Source organism: Lithobates pipiens, unplaced genomic scaffold, assembly GCF_037356315.1.
Source record: "Lithobates pipiens isolate NorthernLeopardFrog02 unplaced genomic scaffold, aLitPip1_a1.2 Scaffold_8, whole genome shotgun sequence".
In the NCBI taxonomy this organism is placed as follows: domain Eukaryota; kingdom Metazoa; phylum Chordata; class Amphibia; order Anura; family Ranidae; genus Lithobates; species Lithobates pipiens.
The window spans coordinates 35,227,237-35,252,293 of NW_027507903.1; the positions used below are offsets into that span (position 1 = coordinate 35,227,237).

Here is a 25,057-nt window from a genome sequence, read left to right on the forward strand (position 1 = left end):
GCGCTTGTAACCTCCTCCTATGTATACCCCTAAATATTTCCTGTTTACAAACATCCTTAAAGTAACGTTGCCGTCAGCACAAACAGCCAATAATTGTGCCCCCTGCAAAGAAAAAAAAGTCAAACTCAATTTCCATGCTGTCAATCACTGCTGTAATGAAATGAATTGAACATTCCTGAAAAATTGACACTTCCTGACAACAGTTCAATCTTCAGCCACCTAGGTCACTACAGAATGACATTAGTAGCAATGAGCGGTCATCTGTAGGACCCACAGGAGGTTTTCAATATTGCAGCTACATACGCTATCTGACCCTTTGCTAGTTCAGCTGATAGAATTAATAGAACTGAGATATTGCTGTGTTTTGGGCATCAGTTGTAAATAGGAAACAAATAAAAATATTGTAGATTTTGTTAAAGTTTTATGGAAAATATAAACATATCTTCATAGTAAATTAATTACAATCAGATGCTTGAAGTACATTTGAAATATACAGGGTATGCATCTATATGCAATTTAATATTTCATCTTAGCTGACATCATAAAACACTCAGACCCACAACAATCTTTTTTTATACTTTCCTGGGAAGAAATTCTTTTGTATGTTGATTTTCACTTCATCCATTAAAAATGTCTACAGAAACCCACATTGCCATCACCAGGTGCTGGAAAGTGAACACGAGGCGTGAAGAGATTTTAAAAACCTTTCATAAATATGGAGATTTAATCTGTCATATGGAAATCATAACTAAACTGAAGAAATTCAGAAATACATGTTTTATTTCTGGTTCTAAGATTTTCATATCCAAGGGCATGGAATAACGTGATTTGAATGATGTGATTCTGTTGTGGGGCATAGAGCTTACAGCATTCCATTATATTGTAGAGCGTATAGAAAAAGATTATGTCAGATATACTATAGATATACTGGTATATATATATATATATATATATATATATATATATATATATATATATATATATATATATACAGTGGTGTGAAAAAGTGTTTGCCCCCTTCCTCATTTCCTGTTCCTTTGCATGTTTGTCACACTTAAGTGTTTCGGAACATCAAACCAATTTAAACAATAGTCAAGGACAACACAAGTAAACACAAAATGCAATTTGTAAATGAAGGTGTTTATTATTAAAGGTGAAAAAAAATCCAAACCATCATGGCCCTGTGTGAAAAAGTGATTGCCCCCCTTGTTAAAACATACTATAACTGTGGTTGTCCACACCTGAGTTCAATTTCTCTAGCCACACCCAGGCCTGATTATTGCCACACCTGTTCACAATCAAGGCATCACTTAAATAGGAGCTGCTTGACACAGTAAGGTCCACCAGAAGATCCTTAAAAGCTACACATCATGCCGAGACCCAAAGAAATTCAGGAACAATTGAGAAAGAAAGTAATTGAGATCTATCAGTCTGGAAAGGGTTATAAAGCCATTTCCAAAGCTTTGGGAATCCAGCGAACCACAGTGAGAGCCATTATCCACAAATGGCGAAGACATGGAACAGTGGTGAACCTTCCCAGGAGTGGCCGGCCGCCCAAAATTACCCCAAGAGCGCAGCGACGACTCATCCAAGAGGTCACAAAAGACCCACAACAACGTCCAAGGAACTGCAGGCCTCACTTGCCTCAGTTAAGGTCAGCGTTCATGCCTCCACCATCAGGAAAAGACTGGGCAAAAATGGCCTGCATGGCAGAGTTCCAAGGAGAAAACCACTGCTGAGCAAAAAGAACATCAAAGCTCGTCTCAATTTCTTCACAACACATCTTGATGATCCCCAAGACTTTTGGGACAACATTCTGTGGACCGATGAGACAAAAGTGGAACTCTTTGGAAGGTGTGTGTCCAAGTATATCTGGCGTAGAAGGAACACTGCATTTCATAAAAAGAACATTATACCAACAGTAAAATATGGTGGTGGTAGTGTGATGGTCTGGGGCTGTTTTGCTGCTTCAGAACCTGGAAGACTTGCCGTGATAAAAGGAACTATGAATTCTGCTGTCTACCAAGAGATCCTAAAGGAGAATGTCCGACCATCTGTTCGTGTACTCAAGCTGAAACGAACTTGGGTTCTGCAGCAGGACAATGATCCTAAACACACCAGCAAGTCCACCACCGAATGGCTGAAGAAAAACAAAATGGAGTGGCCTAGCCAAAGTCCTGACCTGAATCCTATTGAGATTTTGTGGTATCACCTTAAAAAGGCCGTTCATGCTCGAAAACCCTCTAATGTAACTGAATTAGGACAATTCTGCAAAGATGAGTGGGCCGAAATTCCTCCAGGACGCTGTAAAAGCCTCATTGCACGTTATCGCAAACGCTTGGTTGCAGTTGTTGCTGCTAAGGGTGGCCCAACCAGTTATTAGGTTTAGGGGGCAATCACTTTTTCACACAGGGCCATGATGGTTTGGATTTTTTTTCACCTTTAATAATAAACACCTTCATTTACAAATTGCATTTTGTGTTTACTTGTGTTGTCCTTGACTATTGTTTAAATTGGTTTGATGTTCCGAAACACTTAAGTGTGACAAACATGCAAAGGAACAGGAAATGAGGAAGGGGGCAAACACTTTTTCACACCACTGTATATATACATATTTTATATCATCTATATAAGGTATCTTGTTACTCTATTTGCATCTTATAAGTATTAAAGTGGAAGTAAACTCCCCTATCATTTTCATCCACGGAAGCTACCATCTTTGCCTCTGTTTAATCTTCAGCTGCCACGGTGCTGGACATGTGATCCGTTATGAGACCAGCCATTGGGTGGTTTGACAGTTTGGTTGAGAGCACAGCCAATGTGCAGTTAGTATTCCCGGCATGCCGTTTTTTGAAACTGTTTAAATCAATGGGTTCCACTTTAAAAATTGTGCATTATCTTGTTTTTGTCAAAAATCAGAAGCTAAATATCCAGTATGTAAAATATATAAGATTTTGTTCTAAAAAATGGGTCTAGCTCAAGCAAGTTATGGCCAATAAATATTTAACATCTCTTCTATTTGTTCCTCCCCAGGTAACTTCCCTCCAATCTGAAATATCTCCTCTCATTCATATAATCCTGATTAAATTCAATAGAGCTTCCAGCTTCCTGATTTGACCACTTTAGGACAATCAGATCTATCCGGCAGGAGCTCCTTCACAATTTTTATGGAAATGGAAAATATGCACCTTTCAGGTATCATTTCCTGAATATGGGTCACTTTTTCACAAGGTCACAACTAGATACTAAAGGTCCAACTCTTCTTCCTTTCCTGCCTTTGTCTTCACCCTTTTACTATTTTACATCTAGGCTTCCAATGTATTTCGACCATCATTGTTACCTTTACTCAGGTACCTTCCTGCACACAAAACATGTCAAGAACTTTTTGGCATTCCACAGTTAGCATTTAAACCTCTGGGTCTGTCTGGTATCTAACCCTTTTAAACCGTATTGCTCTTCCCTGTGCATTCTTTTATCTGTATTGTGTTCTCAAAAGAAAAATTGATTAAGACATTCTTCTGTCTACCTTATGTTACCACTCTTGCTAGATGATTGTTGTTATTCTTTCTTATGTTCCTTCTAAATGTCAACACAGGAATGTTCTGCTGATTTTGATATAGGTAAATGTGGCATAACTTTGTCTGATAATAAATTTTTTTGTTTGTTTGTTTTCTTATATAATAGAATATTACAGCACTTACGCTTTCCAACAATGGCAACTAAAGCAGAAGCAAATGTCTGCTTACAAAAGGAACCTTCAAGATTTGAAGACTGTTTATGTGGACAAATGGACCAAAATGATGCCTGAGCAATGCATGCAGCTAGTTTCTCTATACAGGAGGCGTCTTGAATAGTGTCAGGCCAACTGTTCGGGCTGAGCAAAAGTTTGGTGCTAACATCGCCTGTTCGAGTGTTCGCTGAACTCCCGAGTTTCCTGTGTGTTCAGTGGGATGTTTTCCCGCCAGGTGCACAGTAGACATGTGCTTTTGTTTACGTCCGAATGCATTTTCGTACGAATTTCAGGTATTTTCGTTATCATTTTAACAAACGATAACGAAAGTGCAGAATCCGAAAAAAAAAAAACATCCGACATAAATCAATGCTTCATTTTCGTTTTCATTGTGACAACAGTTCGATATAGATAGGAGATTCGACATGACGCTCACAATAACAATCTGTGTCTATTGAACCTGTGGTCGAATGTGCCTAACCTTAACTCTATTAGTCCAAGATTATTCGACATAGAGAGAAAAGATTTGACATAGAGAGAAAAGATCACTGCTGGAATTGGGTGGGGGAAGTAAAATAATAATGATGATGATGATGAATGTTATTGGCTGATTGTAACCAAAGAGGAGGAGCAGTAAAATAGCTAGAACTAAGTACACACGTACAGCCAACTTTTACTTAGGATTGCTAGCAGAGAGAGACACAGACACTGAATCATTTCAGAAGACAGTCAATCTTAGCTGGTCCGTTTGTCAGAGAACCTGAATTATTTAGCAATTAAGCATAAGCACAGCAGCAGAACAATAGTGAAGTAAGCTACAGTTCAACTTAACTTTTTCATAATAATCTGCTGCTATTGTGTTAGTGTTGTGAACTTGATAGTGATACTAGTGTTTCTAGTGTTGTGATAGCCTCAGAGGCTGCCCGTGCAGATTTATTATTATAGATTCTATATTATAGATTGAGATTCTATATAGATTCTGGATTCCCTATCTTGTTACCTGTCTGATCGGTAATCACTATCACCAGTCCATTTTCTGTTTGAACTTTATACATTCAACATGAACGACAAAGATTCGTCAAAGCAGCGAAAAACATACAAACGTTGAATCTTTGGCTTATGGCAGTGATGGCGAACCTATGACATGCGTGTCAGTGCTGACATGTGTAGCCATTTGGGGTGACACGCACAGGATTTCATGCGATTCATCCTCGACTCCTGCATGGCCGCCGAGGATGAAAGAATATGTGCTGGAGGAACGGGGGGGGGGGAGGTGCGATCTCCCCCCGCCCACACTCACTTACTGTATCGCCACCGCCCCTTTCTGAGCGCAGGGGCTGCTGGTAAGGGGTGCGTGCCATGCGCACACACGTCATCAGCGCGGCGAGGGAGGACCCGCAGGAGAGGAGCGCGGGAACAGTGCATGCCTCTCTCCAGTCAGGCCAGCACAGACTCCTGGGACTGCCGGTTACGACCGCACCACAGCAGGGAACAGCGGAGTGCCAAGGGGAACTGTGAGCGCCATTAGCAGCAACTATTCGGGTGGCATGGACTTGTAATTGCCCACAATAACTGAGATAAGTGAGGGGGAGTTTGTGTTAGCCAATTAGGGATTAACTAGCCTAACAAGCTATCTATAATTCTATGTGCTGTCACTGGCCCACTGATGGAGCACCCAAAAAATAAAAAACAAAGGTTAAGTAAAGGGAGTGGTAGTAGCAGTGGCCGACCCTTTCAAGAGACATGGAGAGAGATGTATGGCATTATAGAAAAAAAATGGCAGATCATTTTGCGTTCTATGTACTGAAACGGTAGTAAGCAGAACGTGGAATATAAATAAACATTTTGAAACTAATCATTCCCAGCTCTTGGAAAAACGTGAGGATGAAAGGAGGGAATACATTTCCAGGACGCTACACCTTTATAAGAGCCAATCTAACTCCATCCTTAAATTTATAAAAGGCTCTACAAATTTAAACTCTGCAAGTTTGAGCATTGCTCACTCCATAGCTCAGCATGCAAAAGCGCTTAATGAGGGAGAATTTATTAAAGAAACTCTCCTAAGATGTGCGCCAGTTCTATTTCACGATATGCAGAATAAAGATGCAATTATTAAGAGAATATCTGAGTTACCACTCAGTAGAAATATCATAAAAGACCCAATAATGAGACTGAACACAAACGTACAACAGCAATTAAAGAGAGACATAAGGAATTGTAAATATTTTTCCATCTCTCTTGATGAAACTACTGATGTCACATTGCATGCTCAGTTGGTCATTATTGGTCGATATTCTGATGGTCACACAATGAGAGAAAAGTTGATAAAGTTAGTATCAGTGCCAACAAGTACATCAGGAAGCGAAATATGTAAGGTTGTTATGCAAACATTCTGCGACCTAAGCATTGATATATCTAAAGTTGTGTCAGTGACGACAGATGGTGCCCCAAACATGGTGGGGAAAAACGTTGGATTTGTGAAATTGTTTACAGAAGCTATTGGACACGCGATTGTGCCTTTTCATTGTATTATCCATCAGGAGGCTTTATGTGCCAAGGCAGGATTCACTGACTTAAATGACTTAATGTCAGTTCTAACAAAAATAGTTAATTTAATAGCTGCTCGCCCCCTTCACAAGCGAGAATTTTCAGCACTTTTACAGGAGGTTGATTCCACCTACAATGGACTGCTGATGTACAATAATGTAAGATGGCTGAGCCGAGGCAAGGTTCTTGAGCGCTTTGTGGAGTGCTTTGAAGAAATTAAGGTATTTCTTGAAGAGAAGGATCTGGGAAACTTTCCTCAGCTCAATGATGATAAGTGGGTCAACACCCTGATCTTTTTTACAGATCTCTCTGTTCATGTTAATGAACTGAACTTAAAGTTACAAGGTTTTGGCAAAAGTATTGATGTTATGTTTGGATACATAAAAGCTTTTGAAAGTAAAGTAAAAATTTTCAAGCGAGATGTAGAAACTAAAACGTATAAGTATTTTCCTCGAGTACAAAAGCATTTTGAGAAGGCCAGTGCAGCTGTACGAAATGAAGTGGAACTCTTGCATATGAAGTAACAGCATGTTTTAGACTCGTTACTTGACCAGTTTACTGATAGATTTAGTCAATTTAGAAGCCTAAAACAGACCATGAAAATAATTAAGTATCCTGATGTAGTAGTCTACAATAGTTTGGAATTAAATGGTTTCCAATGGATGCAAATAGATAATTTGGAGATGCAGCTTGCAGAATTTCAAGACAGCATCTGGGCTCAGGTGTTTGTCGACTTGAGGTCAAAGCTTGAGAATCTGGAAAGGGGCCGCTTGGAGAATAAAGATGAGTGCCACTACGAACAGGAAATTTGGAGTGCCTGGAACAGACTACCAGACACTTTTAGCACCCTGACAAATATAGCAATAGCTTTACTCACAATTTTTCCTTCTACGTACTTTTGTGAGACCTTATTCTCAGCATTAAATAATATCAAAACCAACAAAGGAAACAGATTGACAGATGAGGTTAGTAGCGCTTTCTTGGGCCTGAAGTGTACAAAATACCAACCTTCAATTGAAGATTTAACCAATAAAATTCAGCAACAAAAAAGTCACTAATAGGCAGGTTAGTTAAAGAATTCGCCCTCCCCCTCACTTATCTCAGTTTACGGCAGGGCTGTGGAGTCTGCTGCTTCCAGCTCCAAGTCCTCATCAACATGCCACTCCGGCCCGCCCCCGCTATGAATATTCATAATGTTCGCCCTCGCGTCACTAGGAATATTCATAGCAGGGGCGGGCTGGAGCGGCATGTTAATGAGGACGTGGAGCTGGAAGCAGCCGACTCCACAGCCCTGGTTCACGGCACCCCAAACAAGTTCAATAATATCAAGGGCAACATATGAAATCGACTGATGAACAAAGAAGTTACTAAGCAGGTATGTTAAATAATTCGTTTTTGGTTTATTAAATGCAATTATATATTGCAATTATAAATTTTTGTAGTTTAAACTATAAATTGCGCAAAATTATGTTTTTTTGTCAAAGTGACACACCATGCGAGTTATGCTCGATTTTTTGCCGATTTTTGACACACCACGCCAAAAAGGTTGCCCATCACTGGCTTATGGTGTCTGTTGAAAAGTTCTAAGATTCTATGGAGCAGCTAAACTATACGGCGTTGTACGGTTTAGCTGCCTCGTCAAATCTTTTTTGAACATTCAACAGACACCATAAGCCTTCAATGACAGATTCGACTTTAATTAATTAGGATTTTTGGACTAATGCATTTTTTTTAACTAAAAACTAAATAAATAAAAACGAATTTCTGGAGTAACTAAATAAATTAATTGAATGAAAATATTTCAGTGTGCACATGTCTAGTGCACAGTCAATATGTTATTAAGGAAAGGGTCGCTACATCCTTAACAACGAATGAGTTAGCAGCTGTCAGTGGGCCTCCCTGACAGCTGAAAGAAAAAAAATGATTGCCGAAATTATAACAAAAAAAAAACAATATCCCGGTGCCGACAATTGCAACCACTAATCAATTTAAATGTGATTTTTTTTATTCTTTAGACATGTAATTTTTTGCGCAAGCAGGTTTGATACATGCTACAGATTTTCCACTTTACAGGCAGACTGGACCTACCTACTATATTTAAAGGAATTTTTCATTTTTATTATTTCACTTTAAGCATCATTTAAATCACTGCTCCTTTAAAAATGATTATTTAAAACAAAAAAATTAAATTGCATTGGTACTTGTCCCCCAGGGCAGTACCCGGGCCCCCATAACCTTTTTATTGTCAATTACTTGCATATAAGCCTTCAAAATGGGGACTTTGGATTTCTCCTGACTTCAATGGAGTTCACGGTTCGAGGCCAATTTTTTTCTCTGGTCGGGTGTTCAGCCCATCTCTTGAAGCTGTCATTACCAACAAAGGATTTTGTAAGAAGTATTAAATACATTACCCTGTGTCATTTTATTATACATAACTTAATTTCTGAACTTCTTTGTTTTGGTTCCTTTGTATGTATGGATTGCATGGATTGTTACTGACATGTGGTGACATGTTTTTTATTTTTTTTATTTTTAATAATCATTTCCTGGAATTTAATAAGCAGTTATGTTTTAGTATACCATTGATCTGCTAGTGAATGGTGAATTCCAGCTCATACACGCACCAGTGTCTGTTAAGTATTTAAATCTTTATTGGCTCTTTAAAAGTTGTAAGTAGAGTAGCTTACCAATCACAATCTCAGATTAAAATGATCTCACTAGTCACACAACTCTTACAGATATGGTCTGCTTCTATTTAGCATAAACTGGAAAAATGTTTTAAGTTGAACTACAAGAAGGGTCAAGCTGAGTATTTCCTATACTTTTGCTCCATTACTCGGCCCAAAATGACTATTACAGCATTTAACAACTCAGTGTCTTTTCCAAAAGAGGAGATGGTGGCCTCTTAAAAGACTATAAAATGAATTTGTCCGAGTTTAATTGTGACTTTCAATAAAAATTGGAAAAGCAGTAAAATGGAAGAAGCTCACTTTATAACCAGCTTCTCTTGGAACAGCATCATAAATAAAGTTCCAGAGGTTTTATTGCAGTTCATTGTGCCTTGTGGAGAAAACATTGAACAATAAAGGTGACCGATGCAGCAGGGAAGTCATTTTAATTTTAAACTGTCGGCCATGTGGGTGATTAAATGCTCTGGAGGTCTCCTGGGAGGATGCTTCACAAGGTCCCAGCTACTGTCCACATTAGAAGACTAGACGGTTTCAGCTGCCGATGTCAAAAGCTGAAGGAAGTTATTAATGTGAAATAAGAGATGGAATGCAAGTGAAACATCAATGAAAGGAAGCGCAGTATACAAATAGGAATTTAAAACCTTGCATATGATTGCATGACGAATATTAGAGGTGTGATTATGTCAAGTTAAGCTTCCTCTTCTCCCCAAAATGGCACTTATAAAATATTGTCAATATAAATTGTATTTTTTTGTCTTCTTGAATCAAGCAATGCACATGATTATTTTGCAAAAAAATGCAGATATTACAGAAGAGCTGCATATTAACCACTTGACCTCCTATTCAGCACTGTGCTACTTTAACTGGCAATTCCTCGGTCATGCAACATTGTCCCCAAATGAAATTTATATAATTTTTTTCACACGAATAAAGATTGATTTTAGTGGTATTTAAAGTGGTTTTACACCCTGTACAACCACTTTTACCTACAGGTAAGCCTATATTACCTGTAGCACAAGCTGATTGGGTGAAACTAGTCGGTTGTCAGGACACCACGTGAATGACGCACTGACGTCACCATCGATGTCGGCTTGCTAGCTTGCACATGCTCATGGGAATCTGCAAGTACCACGACATTCAGCTTAACTAAGGGTTGCTGAGACCGCTACTGGACTGGATCACATCAAACTGCACCTGCCGATGACCTAGTGCCCGGCAACCCGGCCACATCCCTCATCCAAATCCAACAGATGTGCAGACGGGAAAGCTACAGCCAGTATCCACACACTGCTTCAGACTGGGTGAGCGGACCTGTTGGTCCATGCACTATATTCCTATGCTATGTATTTTTGCACTGCAGTGAAAACTGGTCACACTGAGAACAATAGCCCATGCTATACGCTGGACTGATATCCTAACCACTGTTAAAGTGCTAATTATATATGACCTTACTGCAGTGGTTATCAACCCTGTCCTCAGGGCCCACTAACAGGCCAAGTTTGCAAGATAACTGAAATACATCACAGGTGATATCATTTGCTGCTCAGTGATTGCAGTATTCTAGTCTGCATCTCCCCAAGGTAATACATAAAACCTGGCCTGTTAGTGGGTCCTGAGGACAGGGTTGATGACCACTGCCTTACTGTATCACTACTTCCCAGCTTCACCCTCCTGTGGAAAATTTTGCACTTGGGATACATACTTGCACTTATACGACATGCTAGTGCCTGGAGTTGCTATCCACAGTGGTCATAGGAAAAACGTACTTTCCCCACCCTTGCTGCACTCGCAGAGCCCCTATTTTTGCTCAACCATCCCGTACACTGTGGGAATATTTCTTATCTATGGTGTTTCAACATAATATTTCTTATCTATGGTGATTTCACCTCTAGTGATGGACGAACTTCCGACGGGACGTTTCGCGAACGCGAAACGCGAACGGACACAAACGTTCGCGAAAACGACCGTTCGCCGCGGGCTCCATTGACTTCAATGGGAGGCGAATTTCGCAAACCTTTAGGTCGAATTTGCGGCCACGGGGTAATTATTAGGGGGTAGCACGTAGTCCCACCACCTGGACAATAGCATAATACATGTATGAGGTGAATTTGGGATCGATAACTACAAGCATTTTTTTTTTTATTTGGGAAATTGTTCTGACAATTCAGGACTATGGAGCTAATGAAGGCAATGGAGGAGAGGGAAGGTCAGGGACCAGGGTAGGCAAACAAGAGGGTGCAGGAGATACAGAGCACTGACAGCAGCACCGTAATACAGAGCACTGACATCAGCACCGTGACATACAGCGCTGACAGCAGCTCCGTGACATACAGCGCTGACAGCAGCTCCGTGACATACAGCGCTGACAGCAGCTCCGTGACATACAGCGCTGACAGCAGCTCCGTGACATACAGCGCTGACAGCAGCTCCGTGACATACAGCGCTGACAGCAGCACCGTGACATACAGCGCTGACAGCAGCTCCGTGACATACAGCGCTGACAGCAGCTCCGTGACATACAGCGCTGACAGCAGCTCCGTGACATACAGCACTGACAGCAGCTCCGTGACATACAGCGCTGACAGCAGCTCCGTGACATACAGCGCTGACAGCAGCACCGTGACATACAGCGCTGACAGCAGCTCCGTGACATACAGCGCTGACAGCAGCTCCGTGACATACAGCGCTGACAGCAGCTCCGTGACATACAGCGCTGACAGCAGCTCCGTGACATACAGCGCTGACAGCAGCTCCGTGACATACAGCGCTGACAGCAGCTCCGTGACATACAGCGCTGACAGCAGCTCCGTGACATACAGCGCTGACAGCAGCTCCGTGACATACAGCGCTGACAGCAGCTCCGTGACATACAGCGCTGACAGCAGCTCCGTGACATACAGCGCTGACAGCAGCACCGTAAGCAGCCCCAGGAGGAAGTCAGCACAGCACAGGGATGGTGTGATCCCCTCATAATAAGAACCCCCAGGAGGAAGTCAGCACAGCACAGGGATGGTGGGAGCCCCTCATAATAAGAACACCCAGGAGGAAGTCAGCACAGCACAGGGATGGTGGGAACCCCTCATAATAAGCAGCCCCAGTAGAAATATGACACCGCTCAACCTCTTCAAAGAGGAGGGTAGGGGCATATAGTACGGTGTGCTTTTTTGGGTCAGGGAAGTGAGCCAAATGAATTAAGAAGGTCTGTGTGCTTGATTCCAAAAATTGTTTATAGACATATACATGGTCTACTGATCACATGTGTTGAATTCCTCCGAGATCCATGCCTCATTCATTTTTAGAAATGTGAGGTAGTTAACACTGTGGTGAGCTAGGCGAGTACGCTTATCGGTCACAATCCCCCCTGCTGCGCTGAACGTCCTTTCGGACAGGACACTGGATGAGGGGCAAGCCAACAGTTCGATTGCAAATTGGGCAAGCTCTGGCCAGAGGTCAAGCCTGCCCACCCAGTAGTCTAGGGGTTCATCACTCCTCAGAGCGTCCACATCGGCCGTTAACCCAATGTAGTCGGACACCTGACGGTCTAGGCGTTCCCTGATGCTGGATCCGGATGACACCTGTCGATGGGTCGGCTGAAAGAATGACCTCATATCCGAAGTCACCAACACATCTTCAAACCGGCCTCTTCTTGCAGGCGCTGTTGGATTGGTACCCGCAAATCCTTCTCTGGGAGTGGGAATTGCTCCTCTGCCAGCGCACGCAAAAGCAGAATGCAGCATTTCTCGAAGCAAGGCCTGGAAGTGCTGCATTCTGACAGCCCTCTGCGACGGTGGTAACATTTCCGCCATTTTGTGTTTGTACCGGGGGTCTAAGTACGTTGCCACCCAGTACTGGTCCTTGACCCTCATGCTTTTTATACGGGGGTCCCTATTAAAACACTGGAGCATGAAGGCCCCCATTTGCACTAAAGTGGAAGCGGTGTGGTGGCCTGGCTCCTGCTCATCATCCAGGATAATGTCGTCCTCTTCATTCTCCTCTCCCCATCCTCGCACAACAGGGATCCCAGAAAGGTTTAAAGCATGCTCTTCTTGCTCCTGCTCATCCGCCCCGGCACCATCCTCCTCTGACTCCTCATCAGACTCCTGTTGTTGACTTGTCTCAGATAGAGTAGCCCCCCCTGGGAATTCATCCAGCATTGCGACTTCCTCATCTTCCCGCTCCTGCTCCTCCACAGCCTGATCAATGACACGACGCAATGCACGCTCCAGAAAGAAGGCATAAGGTACCATGTCACTGATGGCGCCATGGCTGCGACTGACCAGTTTGGTGATCTCCTCAAATGGCCGCAGAAGTCTGCATGTGTCGCGCATGAGCAGCCACTGGCGCGGTGAAAAAAAACCCAGCTCCCCAGAACCGTTTCTTTCGCAGAGTTCATACAGGTAGACGTTAACTGCACGTTTCTGCTGGAGCAGCCTATCAAGCATATAGAAGGTTGAGTTCCATCGCGTCGGGCAATCGCAAATAAGACGTCTGACCGGCAGATGGTGTCGCCGCTGAATGTCAGCAAGGCGAGCCATGGCCGTGTAAGATCTTCTGAAATGGGCCGAGATTTTCCTTGCCTGCCGCAAGATGTCCTGGACCCCAGGGTATTTGACAAGGAATCGCTGCACGACCAAGTTTAAGACGTGTGCCATGCACGGCACGTGCGTGATTTTGCCCTGTTTCAATGCGCTAAGCAGATTGGCACCGTTGTCACACACCACTTTACCAACTGTCAAATTGAGCGGTGTTAGCCACTCATCTGCCTGTGAACGCAAAGCTGAAAGGAGTGCCGGGCCAGTGTGGCTCTTTGCTTCCAGGCACAACAGACGCAGCACGGCATGGCAACGTCTCACCTGGCATGTGGAATAGGTTCTGGGGAGCTTGGGCGGTGCAGTGGAAGAGACGCTAGCAGCGGAAAAGGAGGAGGCAGCTGAGGAGGAGAGGGAGGAGGATGGAGTAGGAGGAGGAGAAGAAGAGTCAGGCCTGCATGCAATCCGTGGCGGTAAAACCAAATCTACACGGGTGCCACGGGTTACATGCTTGACGGCCGTCAGAAGGTTCACCCAGTGGGCAGTAAAACTGATATACCTTCCCTGCCCGTGTTTGCTAGACCACGTGTCTGTGGTCAGATGTATCTTGGCACCGACACTGTGTGCCAGAGATACATTCACTTGCCGCTGAACATGGCCATATAGCTCTGGGATGCCCTTCTCTGAGAAATACTTCCTTCCTGGGACCTTCCATTGTGGTGTTCCAATGGCCACAAATTTGCGAAAGGCCTCCGAGTCCACCAGTTTATATGGCAGTAGTTGGCGGGCTATGAGTTCTGACAAGCCAGCCGCCAACCGTTGGGCAAGAGGGTTATCCGGCGTCATCATTTTTTTACGCTCAAACATTAGGCCCACGGAAGCCTGCCTTTTTGCAGAAAAATGTGAGCTTGGCGTGATGGAAGGTGGAGTGGAGGACAATTGTGAGGAGAGAGGAGAAGGAGAAGTAGAAGACGAGGCTGGACGGTGAGAGCCTGCAGTGTGGCTTTGTGTGTTCCGTTGCTCCCACTGGGCTCGGTGATGGCTGCTCATGTGCCTTCTTAAGGCGGTCGTCCCTAGGTGAGTATTGGGCTTACCGCGACTAACGCGTTGACTGCAAAGATTGCAGATGGCAACGCTATTGTCAGCAGCGGACACGTTAAAAAAAGCCCACACTGCGGAGCCATGTGCCGGTGTCCTGGGAGCGCCAGATGTGACCGTACATGGTCGATGACTCGCTCCTGATACATTTGCAGTCTGCTTTGTCCCTGCTGTGCAATGTAAGTCATTGCTGCTTCTCCTCCCTATCTGCTGGTCCATATCTCCCTCTGAACTCCCCTCCTCTTCCTCTCTTGTGGGCACCCACGTGACATCACTAGACACGTCATCATCAACGTCACCTTCCCCACCGCTATAAGTAGAGTAGGCAGCAACACCGGGGACCAACCTCCTCCTTGGGCTGATCTGGGTACTGGCGTCAGACTGCTGAGTAGCGCTTGTTGCTACCTCCTCTTCCTGATCCAATACCAAGAGTGGCTGCGCATCAGAAATGTCCTCTTGATATGGATCGGAAAATAATTCCAGTGACTCAAGCGGAAGGTATGTGGTGGTGGTGGTGGTGGTCGTGTTGTTGGTGGTAGTGTCTTTGGGGGTGCACATAGCAGAGAGTGAAGAAGAGGGTGCAGATCGAGAGGATGAGGAGGGTGCAGAAGAGTAAGGCTGAGCGAGCCACTCAACCAAGTCTGGTGCATCCTTTAAAGTAATTGAACGCACCTTCTGCAACTTCCCACTTTGGCTCAAGCCTGTTGCTCCTGCCCTACCCCTACCACCCCTGCGGAAGGGCCTGCCTCTTCCTCTGCATGTCATTTTTTAAATGACCCTGTGACAAAACTCTTAGTCCCTATACCGCTGAAGGACTGCTGCAGTATAGGTGAGCGGTCAGCAGTGGTGCACGTCAACCCTATCTATTGTGGACCTATAGCGGTCCTTACAGAACAGCAGACTGTACCGCACTCAAGCCTATGTACCGTAGCACCCTATACCAAGTTACCAGTCCTTATAAGAACTTTTGTGGACCAAGCAGGTTGTGTATTAGTGTTTAGCAGACTGTACGTCAGTCCCTATACCGCTGAAGGACTGCTGCAGTATAGGGCAGCGGTCAGCAGTGGTGCACGTCAACCCTATCTATTGTGGACCGATAGCGGTCCTTACAGAACAGCAGACTGTACCGCACTCAAGCCTATGTACCGTAGCACCCTATACCAAGTTACCAGTCCTTATAAGAACTTTTGTGGACCAAGCAGGTTGTGTATTAGTGTTTAGCAGACTGTACGTCAGTCCCTATACCGCTGAAGGACTGCTGCAGTATAGGGCAGCGGTCAGCAGTGGTGCACGTCAACCCTATCTATTGTGGACCGATAGCGGTCCTTACAGAACAGCAGACTGTACCGCACTCAAGCCTATGTACCGTAGCACCCTATACCAAGTTACCAGTCCTTATAAGAACTTTTGTGGAACAAGCAGGTTGTGTGTTAGTGATTAGCAGACTGTACGTCAGTCCCTATACCGCTGAAGGACTGCTGCAGTATAGGTGAGCGGTCAGCAGTGGTGCACGTCAACCCTATCTATTGTGGACCGATAGCGGTCCTTACAGAACAGCAGACTGTACCGCACTCAAGCCTATGTACCGTAGCACCCTATACCAAGTTACCAGTCCTTATAAGAACTTTTGTGGACCAAGCAGGTTGTGTATTAGTGTTTAGCAGACTGTACGTCAGTCCCTATACCGCTGAAGGACTGCTGCAGTATAGGGCAGCGGTCAGCAGTGGTGCACGTCAACCCTATCTATTGTGGACCGATAGCGGTCCTTACAGAACAGCAGACTGTACCGCACTCAAGCCTATGTACCGTAGCACCCTATACCAAGTTACCAGTCCTTATAAGAACTTTTGTGGAACAAGCAGGTTGTGTGTTAGTGATTAGCAGACTGTACGTCAGTCCCTATACCGCTGAAGGACTGCTGCAGTATAGGTGAGCGGTCAGCAGTGGTGCACGTCAACCCTATCTATTGTGGACCGATAGCGGTCCTTACAGAACAGCAGACTGTACCGCACTCAAGCCTATGTACCGTAGCACCCTATACCAAGTTACCAGTCCTTATAAGAACTTTTGTGGACCAAGCAGGTTGTGTATTAGTGTTTAGCAGACTGTACGTCAGTCCCTATACCGCTGAAGGACTGCTGCAGTATAGGGCAGCGGTCAGCAGTGGTGCACGTCAACCCTATCTATTGTGGACCGATAGCGGTCCTTACAGAACAGCAGACTGTACCGCACTCAAGCCTATGTACCGTAGCACCCTATACCAAGTTACCAGTCCTTATAAGAACTTTTGTGGACCAAGCAGGTTGTGTGTTAGTGTTTAGCAGACTGTACGTCAGTCCCTATACCGCTGAAGGACTGCTGCAGTATAGGGCAGCGGTCAGCAGTGGTGCACGTCAACCCTATCTATTGTGGACCGATAGCGGTCCTTACAGAACAGCAGACTGTACCGCACTCAAGCCTATGTACCGTAGCACCCTATACCAAGTTACCAGTCCTTATAAGAACTTTTGTGGAACAAGCAGGTTGTGTGTTAGTGATTAGCAGACTGTACGTCAGTCCCTATACCGCTGAAGGACTGCTGCAGTATAGGTGAGCGGTCAGCAGTGGTGCACGTCAACCCTATCTATTGTGGACCGATAGCGGTCCTTACAGAACAGCAGACTGTACCGCACTCAAGCCTATGTACCGTAGCACCCTATACCAAGTTACCAGTCCTTATAAGAACTTTTGTGGACCAAGCAGGTTGTGTATTAGTGTTTAGCAGACTGTACGTCAGTCCCTATACCGCTGAAGGACTGCTGCAGTATAGGGCAGCGGTCAGCAGTGGTGCACGTCAACCCTATCTATTGTGGACCGATAGCGGTCCTTACAGAACAGCAGACTGTACCGCACTCAAGCCTATGTACCGTAGCACCCTATACCAAGTTACCAGTCCTTATAAGAACTTTTGTGGACCAAGCAGGTTGTGTATTAGTGTTTAGCAGACTGTACGTCAGTCCCTATACCGCTGAAGGACTGCTGCAGTATAGGGCAGCGGTCAGCAGTGGTGCACGTCAACCCTATCTATTGTGGACCGATAGCGGTCCTTACAGAACAGCAGACTGTACCGCACTCAAGCCTATGTACCGTAGCACCCTATACCAAGTTACCAGTCCTTATAAGAACTTTTGTGGACCAAGCAGGTTGTGTATTAGTGTTTAGCAGACTGTACGTCAGTCCCTATACCGCTGAAGGACTGCTGCAGTATAGGGCAGCGGTCAGCAGTGGTGCACGTCAACCCTATCTATTGTGGACCGATAGCGGTCCTTACAGAACAGCAGACTGTACCGCACTCAAGCCTATGTACCGTAGCACCCTATACCAAGTTACCAGTCCTTATAAGAACTTTTGTGGACCAAGCAGGTTGTGTGTTAGTGTTTAGCAGACTGTACGTCAGTCCCTATACCGCTGAAGGACTGCTGCAGTATAGGTGAGCGGTCAGCAGTGGTGCACGTCAACCCTATCTATTGTGGACCGATAGCGGTCCTTACAGAACAGCAGACTGTACCGCACTCAAGCCTATGTACCGTAGCACCCTATACCAAGTTACCAGTCCTTATAAGAACTTTTGTGGACCAAGCAGGTTGTGTATTAGTGTTTAGCAGACTGTACGTCAGTCCCTATACCGCTGAAGGACTGCTGCAGTATAGGTGAGCGGTCAGCAGTGGTGCACGTCAACCCTATCTATTGTGGACCGATAGCGGTCCTTACAGAACAGCAGACTGTACCGCACTCAAGCCTATGTACCGTAGCACCCTATACCAAGTTACCAGTCCTTATAAGAACTTTTGTGGACCAAGCAGGTTGTGTATTAGTGTTTAGCAGACTGTACGTCAGTCCCTATACCGCTGAAGGACTGCTGCAGTATAGGGCAGCGGTCAGCAGTGGTGCACGTCAACCCTATCTATTGTGGACCGATAGCGGTCCTTACAGAACAGCAGACTGTACCGCACTCAAGCCTATGTACCGTAGCACCCTATACCAAGTTACCAGTCCTTATAAGAACTTTTGTGGACCAAGCAGGTTGTGTATTAGTGTTTAGCAGACTGTACGTCAGTCCCTATACCGCTGAAGGACTGCTGCAGTATAGGGCAGCGGTCAGCAGTGGTGCACGTCAACCCTATCTATTGTGGACCGATAGCGGTCCTTACAGAACAGCAGACTGTACCGCACTCAAGCCTATGTACCGTAGCACCCTATACCAAGTTACCAGTCCTTATAAGAACTTTTGTGGAACAAGCAGGTTGTGTGTTAGTGATTAGCAGACTGTACGTCAGTCCCTATACCGCTGAAGGACTGCTGCAGTATAGGGCAGCGGTCAGCAGTGGTGCACGTCAACCCTATCTATTGTGGACCGATAGCGGTCCTTACAGAACAGCAGACTGTACCGCACTCAAGCCTATGTACCGTAGCACCCTATACCAAGTTACCAGTCCTTATAAGAACTTTTGTGGAACAAGTGAGTTGTGAATGTTTAGCAGACTGCAGCAGAAGGGCAGCAGTCAAGTATAATATCCTTTCTATATTTGGAAGAAAGAATATTATACATGTACAAGCCTATTACTGTACCACTGATACCAGTCCTGAAAAGAACCTTTGTGGAACTAATAATAACAGCAAGTCTTTAAAATTACCCTCACTGCCTGACAACACTGCTTCCTTCCTGTCCCTATACAAATTGGCAAAAAAAGAGAACGATTAGTGGTTACTGGAACAGCTCTTTTGTGGACCTTGATAGTAACAGCTAATGATGATGATGATGATGATGATGATGAAAGACTAATCTGGCTGTCCCTGTAGCATACACCGTCCTTTCCCTTTCTCTAAACTAACAAAAGACACTCAGGCTGCTGCAAGAATCAGCAGCACAGCAAACCTATCAACACCTAACACCTATACCAGTCCTGAAAAGAACTTTTGTGTACCAAATAGCTAGTGGTTTATCTCTCCCTACTCCACACAGGAACCTGTCCCTATCTTAACAGAAGAAAGAATGTAAAATGGCCACCGGATCGGGTGTATTTATAGGTTAGGGGGAATGTACAAGTGTCCATGTGCTGTCATGTCTCAATTGGCTGTCCTGTATCACATGATAAACGTGTCACCAAAGGTTAAAGTTCTTGTATACATTAAACACGTAAGTCCGCCGCGGCGAACGACGGAAAAAGGCGTTCGAACGTGCGGACCGCGAATGTCGGAAATTCGCCGCGAAACGACCGCCGGGCGAACCGTTCGGCCATCACTATTCACCTCACCATAGTGTCAGATGATTTACTACCCCAGAGATGTTTTTTTGGACATATGTATGTGTGTGGATTTTTATGATGCAGCTGCATCTTGATCAGACAATATTGTCTATTTTTATACATTTTTTACTAAAGGTGTTGGTGATGGGATTTTTATCCGATGTTTTTTGTATTATCATTTGATATTTTTGTTTAATAAAGTTCCTTTATCTATAAGCTGCATGCTCCCTAGTAATTACTGCAGGTGAGACTCTTTTTTACCTTTTCCTTTTGTATGCTTGGCTGATTACCAGGATGACACCTTATTGAAGTGAGTCAGCTATTTGAGGAACGTTGTGTTTGCTCTCATACAGATCCTTCCCAGCCCTCACCCCATGTCAGGGCTGGCTTAACCCCTCCTCCTCTGGGCTGGCCGCTCAGCTGTCAGCTAATTGCCAGCTCTCTTCTCTTTCCACAGTTACCAGCTGTTCCCGATGATGCTTGTCTGACCTGCCTATTTAAAGCCTTCCTGCTCACTTTTCCATTTGCCTTCGCGTTGGTCACAACACTGGGAACCATCTCCTGCTGTTTGTTTCAAGACTGGCTTGCTAACATCCCACCTGGCTTCTTAGCCTGCTTGCGGTTGCTCTCCTAGGATCCCTGACTTCTGGCCTGGCTGATTACGCGATCTGGTTTATGAACTTTGGAGTGGCTGACTACCCAACCTGGCTACAGGACTCTGGCTATGCTTGACTACGCTTTTTTTTACCTTTTTTTTTTTATTAATAAAAAAGTGTGATTTGATTGTACTTCTGTCTCAGTCTGTTTCATGGTTTCTGACACCCCATGGTTTCTGACACCCCATGGTTTCCCAAAAGTCTACACACCCCTGTTAAAAAAAAGGGTTTCAGTGATGTAAAAAAATTAGACAAAGATAAATCATTAAGTTAACTTAACTTTTTCCACCTTTAATGTGAACTATAAACTGTACAACTCAGTTGAACAACAAACTGAATTCTTTTAGGTGAAGGGAAGTAAAAAATAATAATAATAAAAAAATAGTATGGTTGCATAAGTGTGCACACCCTTAAACTAATACTTTAAATTAATATTTTATTGAAGCACCTTTTGATTTTATTACAGCACTCAGTCTCTTTGGGTATGAGTCTATCAGCATGGCACATCTTGACTTGGCAATATCTGCTCACTCTTCTTTGCAAAAACTCTCCAAATCTGTCAGATTGTGAGGGCATCTCCTGTGCACAGCCCTCTTCAGATCACCCCACAGATTTTCAATATGATTCAGGTATGGGCTCTGGCTGGGCCATTCCAAAACTTTAATCTTCTTCTGGTGAAGTCATTTCTTTGTTGGATTTATGTGTTGGGTCGTTGTCATGCCGGAAAGATAAAGTTCCTCCTCCTGGTCAGCTTTCTAGCAGAAGCCTGAAGGCTTTGTGCCAATATTGACTGGTATTTGGAACTGTTCATAATTCCCTCTACCTTGACTAAGGCCCCTGTTCCAGCTGAAGGAAAACAGTCCCAAAGCATGATGCTGCCACCACCATACTTCACGGTGGGTATGGTGTTCTTTTGGTGATGGGAAGTGTTGTTTTTGCACCAAACATATCTTTTGGAAATAGACAAAAAGTTCAACCTTGGTTTCATCAGACCATAACACATTTGCCACATGCTTTTGGGAGACTTCAGATGTGTTTTTGCAAACTTTAGCCGGGCTTGGATTTTTTACTTTGTCTTGCCACTTTACCCCATAACCCAGACATATGAAGATTACAGGTGATTGTTGTTGCATGTACCACACAGCCAGTACTTGCCAGATATTCCTGCAGCTCCTTTAATGTTGCTGTAGGCCTTTTGGCAGCCTCCTTGGCCCGTTTTCTTCTTGTCTTTTCATCAATTTTGGAGGGACGTCCAGTTATTGGTAAGGTTACTGTTGTGCCATATTTTCTCCACTTGGTGATGACTGTCTTCACTGTGTTCTATGGTATATCTAATGCCTTGGAAACTATTTAGTACCCTTCTCCTGACTGATTTGATACCTTTTAACAATTGAGATCCCTCTGATGCTTTGGAAGCTCTCTGCGGACCATTGCTTTTGCTGTAGGACGTGACTAAGGAAATGTCAGGAAAGACCTACTAGAACAGCTGAACTTTATTTGGGGTTAATCAGAGGCACTTTAAATGATGGCAGGTGTGTACTGACTCTTATTTAACATGAGTTTGAATGTGATTGCTTAATTCTGAACACTGCTACATCCCCAGTTATAAGAGGGTGTGCACACTTATGCAACCACATCATTTTTATTTTTTATTTCTACTTCCCCCCTCTAAGTTTTCAGTTTGTTTTTAAATTGAGTTGCACAGTTTATAGGTCACATTAAAGGTGGAAAAAGTTGTGAAATTATTTATCTTTGTCTAATTTTTTTTAACATCACAGAAACCTAACATTTTAACAGGGGAGTGTAGACTTTTTATGTCCACTGTAAGTCCTTTTTTTTTTTTTTTTTTTTTGTTATATCAGCCCTTCTAAATTGCAGTAGAGAAACACTTGACATAATATTTATGTATTGTTGGTCAGTGGGAAGAAAAGCTACCCTTACAGACAGCTACAAAAAATCATTGGTGCCCTGCAACTGGCAATGCCAAGTGTTATTGGCCCTGGAACTATTCAGGCACCATTAATGGGAGGTCAATCAGCCAATGCCCTAGACACCTCTGGGGGAACCCCGGTTGAGAATGGTTGGGTTATATCAAGTGCATGCTCCAACTTAATTCATTATTTAATAAAAAAATAAGTAAGTCTTGATTAAAAATCATATTTTACCTGCTTACAAATGTTGACTAATATATAAATATCTAATAGGAGATATTGTTTTCATCTCAAGGGATTTTGTACTACTTTACAGTATCCCACCTTACATATGACCTAACCAAAGCCATTATAGAGAACAATATAACCAGTGTATCACTGATTAAAATAGAGACTACTGTCAATGAGAACATCCTCGTGACAACTAGGGATTAATTACTCTATGTTAGAGTCAAAAAACAGTTGTATTAGATTATTTTTCATTAAAACGAAGGAAAAAAAACATGTAAATTAATATATTTACAAATGATGTGAAAACCGCAGAGCAGTGTGGTAATGTTACGGCTTCTTGTGCAATTATGCATGTGCTTATCATTCCAAACAAGGAAAATATCAAGGGTCCAATTTACTAAATACCAGGAAGCAACACTCATAATTATTTGAAGAGGTAAGTACCACTCCATATCAAGTTTAAAAACATGATTTCTATGTAATAAGAGAATACCATCAAAGCAAGTGCTTGGAAACCCTATTAATTATCCGTTCAGTGCAGTTTTAATAATTCTGCTAGGTGTGTGTGTGTGTTCATGAAGAGAATGTATTAATGTGTTTACTCTAGGCTGTCTTTGCTTTGTGATTATGTATTCATGAACTTTTGTAACTAAACCTAAAATAGAGCTAAATATTAAAGAGGAAGTAAACCCTGATGAGTTTACTTCCTCTTTCATTCCCTGCAAAGGCAAAGCATAATGGACTACTATGCATCGCATAGTAGCCCATTATGTGTCACTTACCTGACACAGGAGCCAGCGAAGTCGCCGCTGTCCCCTGTAGTCCGCCGCATCCATCTTGTTGGTGGGGTCTCGCAGCTCCGCCGCTGTCATTAGGCGAAGCCGCGATGACGTCACTCCCGCGCATGCGCACGGGAGTCGACGCGCGCGGCAGCTCCATTCTTGGAAATGCCGCGCTCAGTGAGCCTGCGCGCCGCTGTCTACGGCGCATGCGCCGTAGACAGCGGTGCCCGTTTTCGGGCAAATATCTCCTAAACCATATAGGTTTAGGAGATATTGCTTGGACCTACAGGTAAGCCTTAATCTAGGCTTACCTGTAGGTCAAAGTGGTTTGTAAGGGTTTACAACCACTTTAAAGCGTAACTAAACTCTCTCAATCAAAACGAACTATTTTTAATCCTTATTCTGATAGCATTAGTAAATACATAGGAATATATATATATTAGCCACTTACCAACTGCTGCACACTGATATACATTGGCGCAATGACACAATGTCGGCCGGTCTCCTGGCGATCATGTCATGGAGTCACAGAACGCTGAAGTGCCTATGTAAACAAGGCATTTCCCCATTCTGCCTTGTGTCATGACAGAGATCACTGCTCCTGTATATGCAGTAAAACATGCTTGTTATATTCACTATGGAGCCTAAGGGGTTAATCCTCTGCATTGTGTAAAAAGGCTGTTTGATCCTGTCTTCTCTGATCCTCCCCTTCTTTTACTCTCCCCAATCCATCTACTGATAGAACAGAGCCTTGGGAGGCACTCTGCACATGCCCAGTTTGGTTTGTATTGCTAGAGAGTTTTTTTTTTTCTCTTTTTTGGGAGGGTGCATGTGATCAGCACAGGGCTAATCAGCACTCTCCAGATAGAAAGTCAGCGGTCATGAAGCCTCATAGGACAGTCAGAGGAGAAAAAAAACTCCTCCTACAAGCTTTAACCAATGCTCAGCCAGGCACTGGTAGAAGTCACAAGACTGCTATACACTGCTGATGAGAAAAGGTATTTAGCAGTTTATATTTAATAAAATAATTGCCTTTTCAATGTTCTGTGTACTGTGGGAGACTAGATATAGTGAAATCAGCATCCTGGGTTTAGTAACACTTTAAGCAGGAGTAGTTGGGGGGGTGCTAAAAATGCAGCTCAACCACTTGTTTTTACAGGCCACCAACCACAAGCGTGAACTACACCTAAACATAAGATATATAGGTGGGACACACAATGTTAATGCTAACTTTCTTTTACAGTACAAAATGTCAAAAAGCATTTTTGTTCATACTTCAGCTTTAACTCTCCAATTGAGCTTACCTCAAGAACTTGTTGAGATCTCCATGCTTCATATATTCAAACACCATAATAAGTGGGTCTCCATCACCACAAACTCCATAGAACTTAACGATGTGGTCATGCTGCAGGTTTGTAAGAAGCTCCGCCTCTCTCTGGAAGTCCTTGCGGGCTCCTAGTGTCGGGTCTTTTAAGGCCTTAAAGACAAAAAAGTAAATATGGTAACCGATAAGGATTTATTCAGAAGAAAGGCTCTTGGGTCATGAAACAACACATTTTTTATAGGCCTTGCTATGAG

General features: G+C 43.7%; 1 protein-coding gene across 4 annotated transcripts in view; it reads right to left on the minus strand.

Moving 5' to 3' along the window:
* NTRK3 (neurotrophic receptor tyrosine kinase 3) overlaps positions 1-25,057 on the minus strand; it is a 1,011,888-nt gene that overhangs the window by 93,569 nt on the left and 893,262 nt on the right. For all 4 annotated transcript variants that reach the window (XM_077472645.1, XM_077472644.1, XM_077472642.1 and 1 more), the window contains one exon: positions 24,784-24,956. In XM_077472645.1, the coding sequence (XP_077328771.1) occupies positions 24,784-24,956 (173 nt within the window). The remainder of the gene's footprint in view (positions 1-24,783; positions 24,957-25,057) is intronic.